General features: G+C 42.5%; 1 protein-coding gene across 2 annotated transcripts in view; it reads left to right on the top strand.

The window, feature by feature from the left end:
- KIAA0930 overlaps nt 1-5,809 on the top strand; it is a 60,946-nt gene extending 55,137 nt beyond the window's left edge. The window contains exons 7-10 of one of the 2 annotated variants that reach the window (XM_083503489.1): nt 1,116-1,310; nt 1,877-2,039; nt 3,186-3,341; nt 5,266-5,809. In XM_083503489.1, the coding sequence (XP_083359615.1) occupies nt 1,116-1,310; nt 1,877-2,039; nt 3,186-3,341; nt 5,266-5,306 (555 nt within the window). In that variant the 3' untranslated portion in view covers nt 5,307-5,809. The remainder of the gene's footprint in view (nt 1-1,115; nt 1,311-1,876; nt 2,040-3,185; nt 3,342-5,265) is intronic. The other variant, XM_083503490.1, reaches the window with a different exon arrangement.
- The last annotated feature ends 6,655 nt before the right edge of the window (nt 5,810-12,464 follow it).

Below are 12,464 nucleotides of genomic sequence, written 5' to 3' on the forward strand. Positions count from 1 at the left end.
ATAAACTGTTATTAGGAGAAGCAAAATCCACTTGAGTTCTCTTGGAAATGTGAAAGGTGTTTGGGTGTAGAAAACTCTCAGTCCAGATGCAGACTGTTGTACCAGCTTCATGCAAAAATGTTCTGTGCATTTCAAGAACTTTCTAGATTATCCTCTGTTTTTAGCCATGTGTCTAAATGGTTGTGTATAAACAAACCAGACTGCCTGGAGAATTCCATAGGCTGCTACAGATAAAGACCTCACACCAGTTGTCACCCACCTAATATCTGAAGGTGGAAGCTCCTGGAGCAAGATCACCAAAGACGACCTTTAATAAACAAACAGCTTTGTATGAAAGAAGGAAGTCCTTTAGATACAGTGCTGCCACTTTTTCTTTTTCTTTTTTAAGAGTTTGGTAGCTAAAATCAGCACTTCAAATTATATTCAAGACGTAAGTGGAAGGCAGTTAAGATTTTCTAGTGCAGACAAAATATTATCAGATATGCAAGTCCTGGTCCACAACCTGGTTGCTGCATTCTGAGCCAGCTGAAGTTTCCAAATGTTTTCAAGGGTTCGCCCACATTCAGTTATAGTTATTGAAACTGAACATGGCCAGAGCATGGATAAGACTGAAAAGGGCATCTCTGCCCATAGAAGGCTGCAGTAGGTATACTGGCCTAAATTAGTGGAAAGGGCTTCACAAATATAAAACAACAGTAAATGCAGACTTTAGAAACAGCAGACACAATAAAATGATCAAAATATAGATCAAAAATTTTTTAAAGCAAATGTAGATAATAAAAATACTTGTCTAGGTAAACAGAACTCTCTTTAGCAGGTGTCAATAAGGGTATGATTGTCCTTGCCAGATATTAATAGGCAGGAAGTTCCAGAGAAGAGGAACTGCCACACTAAAAGGTGAAGTTCTTAAAAGCACGGAATGGACATTAAGGGACAGTTTTAGAAGTGCCAGTTCCACAGAAACGAATCTGGCTTTTCCACAGATCTAAATTATTATTAACCCCTGAGATAACAAAATGCCTCAACCTGGCACCTGAATGACAGCAAGGCAGGCATCAACCTTCCCTGGTCTGGGATTCCCATAACCAGTCTTACATTTTTACTGTTCATTCTAGGTAAGCGTTGCAGCGAAAATGGCACAAAGGATGTCCTTTGGCTTTTACAAATACAATAATATGGAATTTGTGCGAATGAAAGGGCCACAAGGAAAAGGACACGCGGAAATGGCCGTGAGTCGCGTTTCAACTGGTGACACGTCTCCCTGTGGGACAGAGGAAGATTCAAACCCAGGGTCACCTCTGCATGAGAGAGTGAGTTAAGTTCTCCAATCTTGGATTCTGGAGAACTCCGTTTGTTGAGGAGCCAGAAGTGTATCTTTGCTGTTCAAATCTACTTCTGTTGGGCAGGATGTCTGCGTCAAATAAAAACCAAAACAGTAGAAATAATTCATCTTGCAGCTTTGGAAACCAGTTTGACTCTAAAGTGAAACTGTCAGAAAACCTTTAAATATCTCCTTCTCTGTTAAAGTTAGAGGATCTAAGTAAAATTGCCTTTGAAGTCCAGGTATGTCTTCTATATTGCCTGTTGGCAATCACTGTATTAAAATACCGGATATTTTTCATTAAAAGGTCAGCTGTCCCTAAATGGTCACTGTACATAAATGGTGGTTTGTTCATGTGTGTTTGTTCAGTAGCCAGAAGAATGCATTTTCAAAACAGTGTTCAGGAAGCAGTTTTTATATCCACCAGACTGCAATTCAGAGCAGATAACCATTGAATGAGGTTCAAAATAAAATACAATGTCAATCAAAACATAGAGCAGTCAGTATTATCTCATAACCTTGCTTCCCAATTTATTTCTGATTTTCTTCTTTCAGGTCACTTCATTCAGCACACCTCCAACTCCGGAACGCAACAACCGCCCTTCTTTCTTCTCCCCATCCCTCAAAAGGAAAGTGCCGCGGAATCGAATTGCTGAAATGAAGAAGTCCCATTCTGCCAATGACAGCGAAGAGTTCTTTAGGGATGATGATAGTGGAGGTGAGAGAAGAGTGATCTTGAGGCATGGCGGGGCTTAAGGGATGCTTGCTGCTGGGGAGTACACTGATGTCACTAAATCAGGCTGGGATTCTCTCAGCCCGTGTGACACACAAAAATGAGAAAAGATGAACTAAGGTAGTAGTCCCAGTGGGAACTAGAGTTCATGCCTTTGCAAACTAAACTTAGATATATTTGCTTATTATCATCACTTTGACCCATGAAACCTCCTAGTGGATCCGATTGTGGTATTCACAACTGTGGAAAACACTACATTGTGGTGGGAGGTTATCTTGTGAGATTAGCAGGACTGGACAATAAATCTGCCTGAGGTTGATACACAAGCAGGATAATGAGGTGACATTACCGTTTCGTATTGAAGGCGGTGGAAATTGCGTTTTTGAATGTTCCCTTACTTAAAAAGCTCTTTGCAAGTGGAAAGCTAGCACGGGGGGGGGGGGGCAAGACTAGAACCTTTTCTCCCAGGTGTTGCTCGTTTTCTACTTGCAGGGAGCTTTTTAAGTGAGAAATGGCTCCCCACCCCCGAAATGCAAAATGTGTTGGTACAACTTACCATTGCAGAATTCTATCAACTCATTTTCTGTTGCGTTTGTGGGTCAGGTCTAAGGTGATGCAGAAGAAGCTATTCTGTGTAGTGGGAAGGACTTTTGACTAACTGGCTTAGGAGCTTGAGGAAGATGGACTTGCTTAGAAATACATTTGCCATACTTCATTCCTGATGATGGCATTGTAAATAAATCAGTGATAAAGGACATGCATTTAACTCAGAAAAGGTTCCACATTCTGCTCATGATGCCTCCAGCAACCGAATCACAGGGAACCAAGCAGGGAACTTCAAGAGTTTCCAAGTCAGAGAAGGTAGTATTGAGTTGAAGAATGGGCTGATTTGTATATAAAACACACAGAGCTCTTAGCTGCTGAACGGAGCCTCTCCTGTTCAGAGGGCAGGATGCCTGTGATTGCTGGGTGCAGGGCTGTGATCTTCATCCCTTGCCTTGTGAGCTTCCCAAGGCAGTCTTGGCAAATGGGGTTCTGCCCTTGAAGGGCCTTGTAGTCTGTTTGCTGGACAATGGTTTTGGGGGCAGTAATGTTTTGCTTACTTCCTGCAGCCTTGTTGTATTTTGGCAGATCTGCACAACGCAACAAACCTACGCTCGCGGTCTTTGTCTGGAACAGGAAGATCTCTGGTGGGCTCATGGCTGAAGCTAAACAGAACAGATGAAAACTTCCTTCTCTATGCACATCTAACCTACGTCACATTGCCATTGCATCGGATCTTAACAGGTGAGAAAAGCCTCATCCACATTTCAGAATGGGACAACCCTGACGCTCACCAGCAGCTTCTCCTGCACGTGCCTTGCTGAAATGAGGGGCAGGTATGGAGGAAGGTCTCTCATTCTGCATATGGGTGCTTGTGCAGGAGACATTCCCAGTGGAGTGTGCCCCTTCTGTCCAAGTGACAGTTATCTCAAAAGCGTGAATTAACTCTAAAAGGGAGCACAGCTGGGTAAGTTTTCAATAATGTACCAGTGTGAAGACACCTCAAACAATTGGAGCTGCTGCTGATCTGTCTGGCAAGTGGTGAAGAGAATTCAGCCATTATCTATTAAGCAATGAAGTGAGCTTCTTCTGTTCCTTCCGGCACCTCCAGGAGAGTTTGCGCAGCCCTGGGGCCACGTAGGAGAGCCTGTGCTACAGCTTGTCACAGCAGTATTAACCCACATTCATGGAATTAGGGACATTGGCATTGGATCTGTACTGAGCTAGTTGCACTTCGATTCTGTTGAAATCAGCGTGAAAAATTAGTTATAATTCAAATTCCATTGCACTTCAGTGCAATTAATTTAGGGTTGCATCCAGTGCTGCAGAGTTCCACTCTTGCAATGGAGGTTTCTTTTCCTCTCCTCTCCTGCACACCCTCAAAACCTGCTTCGGTCTTTGGAGGATCCTCCAACCCTTCTGAGCAGAATCTGAAGGTGTGCAGGGGAGAGAAGTCTCACTGTGCAAGCAGCACAGCAGGGCTGGATACAGCCCACAGCCAGCATTCCAACTCACAATGTCTCTTGTTTTGATAGTTCAAAGCAATACCCCATTTTCAACCTCTGCCAATAGCCATTGTGCTTTGGATGGTTGTGTCTACAAGGTTTTAGCTGCAGCAGCAGCACCTTCATTTCAAGAAAGAAAGGTACATTTTCCCCATTAGACTCACCGCCCTTGATAGTCAGGGTGTCTTTGAATGTTTGTCTGTGCGTTTCAAATTTCAGCTTTTGTGACAGTGTGGAAGCACTTTAACCATTTAGGGGTATGTTTTGTCTACCCCCCAATTTCAGCCGAAAGGAAATAATGTTCCCCTCCTAGTTGTTGTTTTTTTAAACACTAAGCCAATGTTGAGTACATGTGGTTTAAAATGTGAGGGTTCTAGCTTACCGTATTTTTTTGCTCCATAAGATGCACCTGACCATAAAACGCAACTAGTTTTTAGAGGAAAACAAGGGGATAAAAAATCTGAATGAAACAGCGGGTGTATGATTTTTGTGGTTCATGCTGTGGCCACAGACATGTGATCTGATGGTGAATTTGGGGTGACCCACTGCAAAAATCCTGAGGATCCATGGGCTTTTACCTCCCCCCTCCCAGGCAGCCTCCTTTATCTCTCTTCCGATCCAACCGATCAGCTGTTTCCTTTCAACACTCCCTTCTTGTTTGCCTTAGTGTCTTTTCCTTAGCCAGAGCAGTTTTTTGCTCCTCTTTTTCTTCTAATTTCTCTCCTTATTGCTTTAGTCTTCCTGTTTCCCCGCTTTGCAAGTTTGCTGTCTTTACCTCCCCTCACCCAGGCAGCCTGCTTTATCTCTAGCGTCCCTTATCTCTCTCCCCGATCGGCAAACGATCAGTGGCTTTGTTTCAACACCCACTTCCCTCTTTCAAAAAAAGAAAAAGAAAAAAAAGCATGATCTGCTTTTTGCCCCTGGGCAATTCGGCTCCAGGGACCACACATTTGCTCCATAAGACGCACAGACATTTCCCCTTACTTTTTAGGAAGAAAAAAGTGTGTCTTATGGAGCGAAAAATACGGTATGTGGAAGCACCCCAATGATTTCAAGATCTCTGCGAATGAGGCCGAAGCATCTTTACTCATTGAGATATTATAGCCAAAGAACTGTGGCCCAGAATCCTCACCACGATCCTGTCATCTTTCTTGTTTGCTTAGATATTCTGGAGGTGCGGCAGAAACCGATTCTGATGACATAGCAGAGAGCTGGGCACTGCCTTGGAAGCCATGCAGCCAAGTGCCTAAAAACAACAACTACAGTGCTCTTCTGTCACAGCAGCAGCACCTAGCGTCAGAAACTTAACATAACACTGAAAAAAGGGATGTTTTGGGAATTACCAGCCAGCCATTCAAAAAGTGCCTCTTCCTTCCTCCCTCTGCTATACATACTATATACCCCCTTTAAAAAAAATGAAAAAAGACTACATCTCTTTATAGCTATGACTGGCAGAAATAACTTGACCAATAAAGAAGACAAAGGGGGAAATAAAGAACAAAAAGAACCCCCAACAACACAAAAGTTGGGGCTGTGTTTAAAACTATGCTTTATGAACCATTTGTTACAGTGTTTACTTCATAACTGAAAACCAACCAACCTGTACAGAATGTATTAACCTTTATATATTTCGAGAGAAATGTCCATAGGATTTCATACTGATGTACCAATGAACTTCAATGAACTTCTGAGAGATGGTTGAGAACACTCCTTTGTTGCATCATAAAACAACTTTGTGTATGTGTTTTAAAGTTGATAGGGTAGCAGAATAGTATAAGAGCAAAGGGAAGTTAGGGACTTAGATGGAGCAGACCAAATGGAACTTGAAGTCTTGGTCTTTACGCTTCCCATGAGTGATACAGTTTTAAGGCTCACGTAGCAAAAACTGATTCCGCAATGACATCTTCACCTACCAAAGATCAGCAAAAAGTACAGCCAAAAAGGCTTGAAAGAGTGAGCTCAACACTTTGAAGAAATGTGCTAAATGTGATTTGGTTTCATTATGGCTATTACTTCTGGGAGCAAACCTGTCTCTAGTAGCATAGAATGTCTGCATAGGAGAAGCAGGAAACACAAACCTAAAGACTCTAGTACCAAAAAACGCAGCAGACCTCAGCCAGTTACCACACCATTGGAAATTAAAACTAATTGAAGTGGGCTACTAGAAATCTTTTATACATCAAACTTTTCATTAGTACTATATAATGAAACTCGTTTTCCTGGATCTTGGTTCTGCTGATTCTGTGATTCGCTGTCCTTTGGTATACAGAAGCCTAATTATTTAAAATTCTCTAGAACGCTACTGTGACATTTTGTAAAAAGAAAGAAAAAGGAAATCCTGGCAAGGGCAGAGAGTTGGTATTTGTGGGGTGCTGATTGCAGAACCAAGTATGATGCAGTTGTAGCAGAGGATGCATAAGACGCTTACCTGTTTGCTTATAGCAAAGGTTTCGCTGCTCTTCAAACATAGGTACTGTTCTGAGGTGAGTTCTTTAAAAAGGTTCTTAAACTTGAGTTTTAAAGATTTGCCCATGGAGAGCATCTGTTGGTTGGTGCTTGTCTTGTCCTAAATATCCTTTCTCCCACCCACCCCCATTTCTCAATCCCCAAATAAGTTTTGCATTTGAAGTGTTTGTGGAGCAACATGACCACGCCCATGTCTGCTAATTTCTTTCTTTTCTTTTTTAAAATGATGGACAGCCTGAATAACTCACATGGGGGGGATGAGCAGGGTGACTGTTCCAGTGTGCCGTTTCCTGCTCTGTGTGATCATCATCCCAGCTGTGGCGCTGGGAATGAGCCAGGATCTCCCCCTTAAGTGAAAAATCATCTGAAAGTGTTCTTTGGAGTAACAGTATGGCTGCCTTCATCCTGAAATTCAGCTTGCTCAAACGGCTCCTTTAATTGTAAATCTCATTAACTGTCCTTTGTCACTGCCCTACCTTTTAAAATAATGCATTATAGCCAAAACATGGATTAACAAGTCTGATTGGCAGCTATAAAGGGTGGGAAGAAAAAATGTGTGTGTGTTGTGCAGGGATGGGTGCGTTTCTCTTTATTTAAAAATTTAGTTCCATTTCCATTCTAAAGCAAATGCAACAAATATAGAGTATTCCTCTGGCAGAGAGCAGTCGGGAATGTAAACAAGCAAGTGCCACTCAAATTCGTGGGATTTTGCTCTCTGTACGGAGATTAATACCATGGAACACAAACCCTGGACTACTATTTTTCTTCCTTCCACGACTATTTTTTGTCGTGAACTTTACCTGTGGCATTAAGTAGTTTAGCATCTCAAATGCAACTATTTCTTTATATCATGGATTGTTCCCCTTGCAGTTGTAATTGAATATTTGTTGTGGAATCCCTCTTCCTGCTGAATCAGCCTTTGCTTCCCTCACTCTCATTCCTGCACTGAGCCACTTCGCCTGAGAGCCTTGCATGCTGCACCTGGTCGTGGACTGAGTTACTGCAGGTGAAACAGGGGCTGTTGGGATGGTCTAACATGTTAAGGGGAACAGGAATGACCAAAGCCTTTCCTGCACACACAAAAAGTCAATGTGTCGGGGGCAGAAGTTAGCCGCCTTCTGAACTACTCTGTACGTGGCAGGGTTTTATTGGAGACATTAAGACACGAAGTTCTCTGCCAACTGTCTGAAGTGGTATAGTCAAGAAACAAATTGTGTGGGGCTGCTGATTGTATATCTAAGCTCTTAAAACTGGTGCTTCCTTAAAACAGCAGCTGCAAACAAGTGACAAAAATTGCTCTAAAAGAAACTTACATCCACTGTGGATTTTTTTTTAAAACACACAAAACCTGGAACGTCCACCATGCTGGAACAAAGTACACTTGCACGTTACAGCAAACAAGGTGCTGCTGCCAAAAATGGCCTCTGTCACTTTTCGTACTACTTTTCCTGCTGCGACTCAAGTTCTGAATTTCCCCGCCCCTCATCCTAGGTCATCACTCAGTGAAACGATGTTATGTGGAAGAGGTGATAATATGAAATGGGAATACCTTAAAACCCCTGCCAAATCAAGAGTGCAGTTAATGAGGGTAAAAGAATAGGTCCACCTTCATTTCCAAACTGACAGTGCAGTCCTATATGCATGTTTCCTTTGAGGCGAGCCCCCCTGTGCTCAGCAGGGCTTAATCCTAGGTTAGTGTGCATCAGATTGTAGCCTTAAAATAATGTAATTCAGAGGCAGCCTGGTGACTTTAATGCAAGTCCCACTGAACACATCAAAAGGGGGGAGGGATTCTTTAGACTGAGCATTCTTGGCGGAAAATGCAACTGAAGTCTTAATTGTTCATTTATTTTTTTACTGTTCCTTATTAAACTGATCAGAGATGGATATAATCCGTATCTCTTTCAGGCTGGCATTGTACATGTAATTCTTCAGCAAAATGCCTACCTACAGTTCTTATTATATGCACCTTTGAAATTCAAATCGCTGAAAGATTAAAAGGGGAAGAGATCGTCTCACTCCTAGAGGCACGTTTAAATTTTCCAAGTTTTGCAGATTAATGTCAGTTTTTGCTTAGAGCGGGGTTCCTCCTCTGCCAGCTATTGTCACGCTTTACCTCAGAAAGTAAAGGCTAGACCACATTGTGCTGGCGAGGCCTGTTTTAGTCCCCCTAAAGTGGCATAAAGTGCTGAATACATAGAAACGTAAAGATGCTCCCATGCCCACATATTTCTACTGAAATGTCTGGGGCTTCTGGGGCTGAGGCCTTTCTGTATGTCAGGTTCATGCAGCAGTGGGGATAACATACAACCACCTCTTGCAGGGGTTGTGTTTAGGTGTAAATGTTGGCCTGTGGTTGGGCTGTTGCCAGCCTATTCTGTGCCTTTTAAAATACAGCTCTATATGTAAAATCTAAATTTCAAATAGCTCTGTGATTATATGTGAACATAATGTGCAGCTGTACATAGCTGGGTTTGAAGGACTTTAATGACACAAAGAACCCCCTCCACCCTAAATTTATGCTGCACTCTCTTGAGAAGTGTTTTGTGGGCTGAGCACTTAATGCTTATGTTTGGAGAAGTGTTGAGGCAGCTTCGCCAAGTCACTGCTCTACCCCTGTTCCTTTATAGGCACTGGTCGTGGCCTGGAGGCTACACCTGTTTCCTTGTACTGGCTTACATCATCTTTAGAGCAGGGCCAGGCAGAACGTCCGTCAGGGTCTCCTCGTACTTCATTCACACTACGTAAGGGTTTCAGATTCAAAAGGAAGTAAAAAAAAAATTGTCACGACTGGTTGTGTGCTAATCAATTATTTATTGCATTTATTTGTCACGTTATAGAACAAGATCTCAAAGCAACTTAGCAGCTGCATAAAATACCTGACAGCAAAACCACATCTGGCCAGTGCCCCATTTAGATCAGCATCCTGTTCTCACAATGGCCAGTCCTAGACTGGAGCAGGACTGGAGCTTCAGAAGCATTTTGCTTCCTACCCTGGAGGCAGAATATCACCTTTGTGGCTAATAGCCATTAACAGTCGTCATCTCCACTAATTTTTCTAATCCCCCTTTAAAGCCATCCAAAGGGGGGTTGGCAGAGCCTTCCTGGATGCTTTTGACCAGATCTTTGCACAGCCCTGCCCAACGTACAGTTTTAAGAACCTCAGAACTGTAGGGACTCTTGATAAAGATTTGTACTGTTACTTGCTGATTACCTGAGTGTTTTTACGTCAACAGATGCAGCTGGAAACTGACTGCTTCAGTTTGTCAGGCTACAGAAACGCCTTGAAGGGAACAGGTTCCCTGCCCCTGCTGTATATACTGGCACAAACCACATTTGTGCCAGAGGCAAGTCTGTCTAGTTAGACACAGCCTTAATTTTTATTTACTACCAAACATCAGCCAAACCACTTCGTAATTTACATCTCAATGTTTCAGCCCCCCCCCCACTGCTGCCTTCAGACGGTGTGGTCTGCTTTTTCTAAGTGCTAGATCAATTTTTATGGTTAATGTTAAATACCTTAAATGAACTATTCAGTTACCACAGGGCCTTATTCACCCAGGCGTGTTCAGTACTTTGTACGCTGGAGCACCAAATGGTTTTTCTGTCTGTCCACCCGAACTGCAACTTTAGTATACCCTCCTATGAGTAAGAGGGCAGTCTCCTTAGAGCAACGATGTAAATTTAAGCACTCCAGATAAGCTCACTTGCTACCTTCAGCAGCTAGTGCATAGGCAGAAGAAACTCTTGCACTCACGATTTCTCAGTAAAAGAAATGAATTCAGGTCATAATGAGATGCCAGAAATGCGTATGAGCAAAATATCCAATATTGTCTGTGGATTCTGTGGATTTGTTGATTATAAGGCACACTAGAGTCATTTCAACAGAGACCAGTGAGCGGTGAGAACTAGGCTGCAGAGCATTAGGTGGTAGAAGATGGGTATTGCCCTCCGTTGACTCAGTTCCCCCAGCACTAGGGCTTCGCTTTCTACCACTGAGGTGTTTGTGAAAGCCATTTAGGAAAAGTGGTACACTTTGGCCCAAGGTGGCTTCCTGGTGACTCTAACAATGGAGAACTAAATCTACTCTTACCTTTATAGCCCACTTGTGGGATCTGTTTCTTGATCACATTGGGGTTGGAGCTTTTTAAATGTTAATTCTTTCCACTGTATTAGAATATCCTGTATTGGAATCAATGGCAGGTAATTTAATTCATATAGAATGGCCTCCTAGCATCAAAGAGGTACTTCACTGCACAGACACTGTGAATGCTCTTAATAATCCTTATGGTGATAACTGAGGAACAAGCATTCTTGATTGCTATCACATGGGAAGCACACAGTAGCCTTCCCAATGGTTATTTTTTGAAAGCAGCCTTTGGCCATAAACCTAGTTTTGTGCATCTCTCTGACCTTTGTCACATTGTGCCTGCCTTAGGATCCCTGCTCCACGAGGCCAGGCTTCCCTCCCATCAGGGGTGATGGACAGGATTTACCTTAACTACAAACAGTGCATTCCTTTCCTTTCTTAAATATGAACAGATGACCTTCATTTATACACCTGAAGCAGGGCAAATGTTGATTCTAGCATCTAACAGAAAGCTAAGAACTGTTCTTTTATGCAAAGATATATTCAAGCTGCTAGTCAACATGGAAATACCTTTCAGTACACTGAACTTGAACATCATTTGCCAATTTCTTGCTTATTTTTTAAAACCTAAATTTCTATGGAGAAATTGACTCCCAGAACAGTTCACAATAATTCAAATCCCAAGCAAAATGCAATTCAAATAGCTACAATAAACATCAATATGAAAACCATGACAGTACAAAACCACTACCTCCTGCAGTCGGTTCCAGAAACCACAATTTAACATTCTAAACACTACTAGTTAGGTAGAGAGATCTTAAGAACTTTGTTAGAATGTTAATCTGTTGCTGTTGGATCTTGCTTTTTCTTTCAGGCTGCAGCTCTATACACACACGCACTACAAAGCACCATGGGGCACCGTGGGACTTACTCCTGTATAGACATGCATTCGATTGCACCATCCAATCACATTTCTGGAATGAGTGTTGATTTTGGACACTGCCCCAGAGAGGGCCATGAGGCCCAGTGACTCAGTAGAGCAAAGGTGGGGAACAATTGTGTCCCCCCCCCCCCCCGCCAAAGAGGTTTTTGGACTCGTCAGCCCCAGCCAGCATTACCAGTGGTCAAAGATGATGGGAGCTTGAGACCCTGTTTGTGGCTTTTAACTGAGTCCACACAGAATCAGATGGGAACCAAGCCTTGACCTGTTTTGTCAATGGAATGCCATCTAGAATGGGTATTAGGAATGTTTGTCTCATCATATCACCATCCAAGTCATAGGAACCAGTTTCTCTCTAGTATTGCCCACACAATTCTATGTAGATCAAACAACTATAGTGCTTTCCTGGGCCCAAAAGTGCACATTATCCCATTGAGATGAAATATGATGTAACTTTTTTGACCACAGTGGTTTAGAATCTGCCCAAGAAATTAGCTGCCCGTAGTCAGTGCTCATTCACCATTGAATTTATTACACTTAAGGCAACAGCAACTGAAAGTGTACAGTGGAATAAACTGCCTATACTCATACTCTTTAAATAGTATTTTGCACACTAATTGTAATTACAGTGAGAGGCCAAGATAAAGAGACTGAAATGACCACTGTGGTCCCCCTGCTTCACATACTTCATGTATGATCAGATATACATGTTGCATGGTTTCTGCCTCAGTCAGCTTTGTGCTATAATTTTCTTACAGCTATGTTGCTGAGCCCACTAAGCAAGGAAAATGCAACAGGAACACTTTTGTACGTGAGGAAAAAACAAATATTACATACACCCATGATGAACAGTGACTGCCAATAAA

The sequence above is a fragment of the Podarcis liolepis genome (assembly GCF_965112155.1).
Source record: "Podarcis liolepis genome assembly, chromosome: 5".
NCBI classification, from domain to species: Eukaryota; Metazoa; Chordata; class Lepidosauria; order Squamata; family Lacertidae; genus Podarcis; species Podarcis liolepis.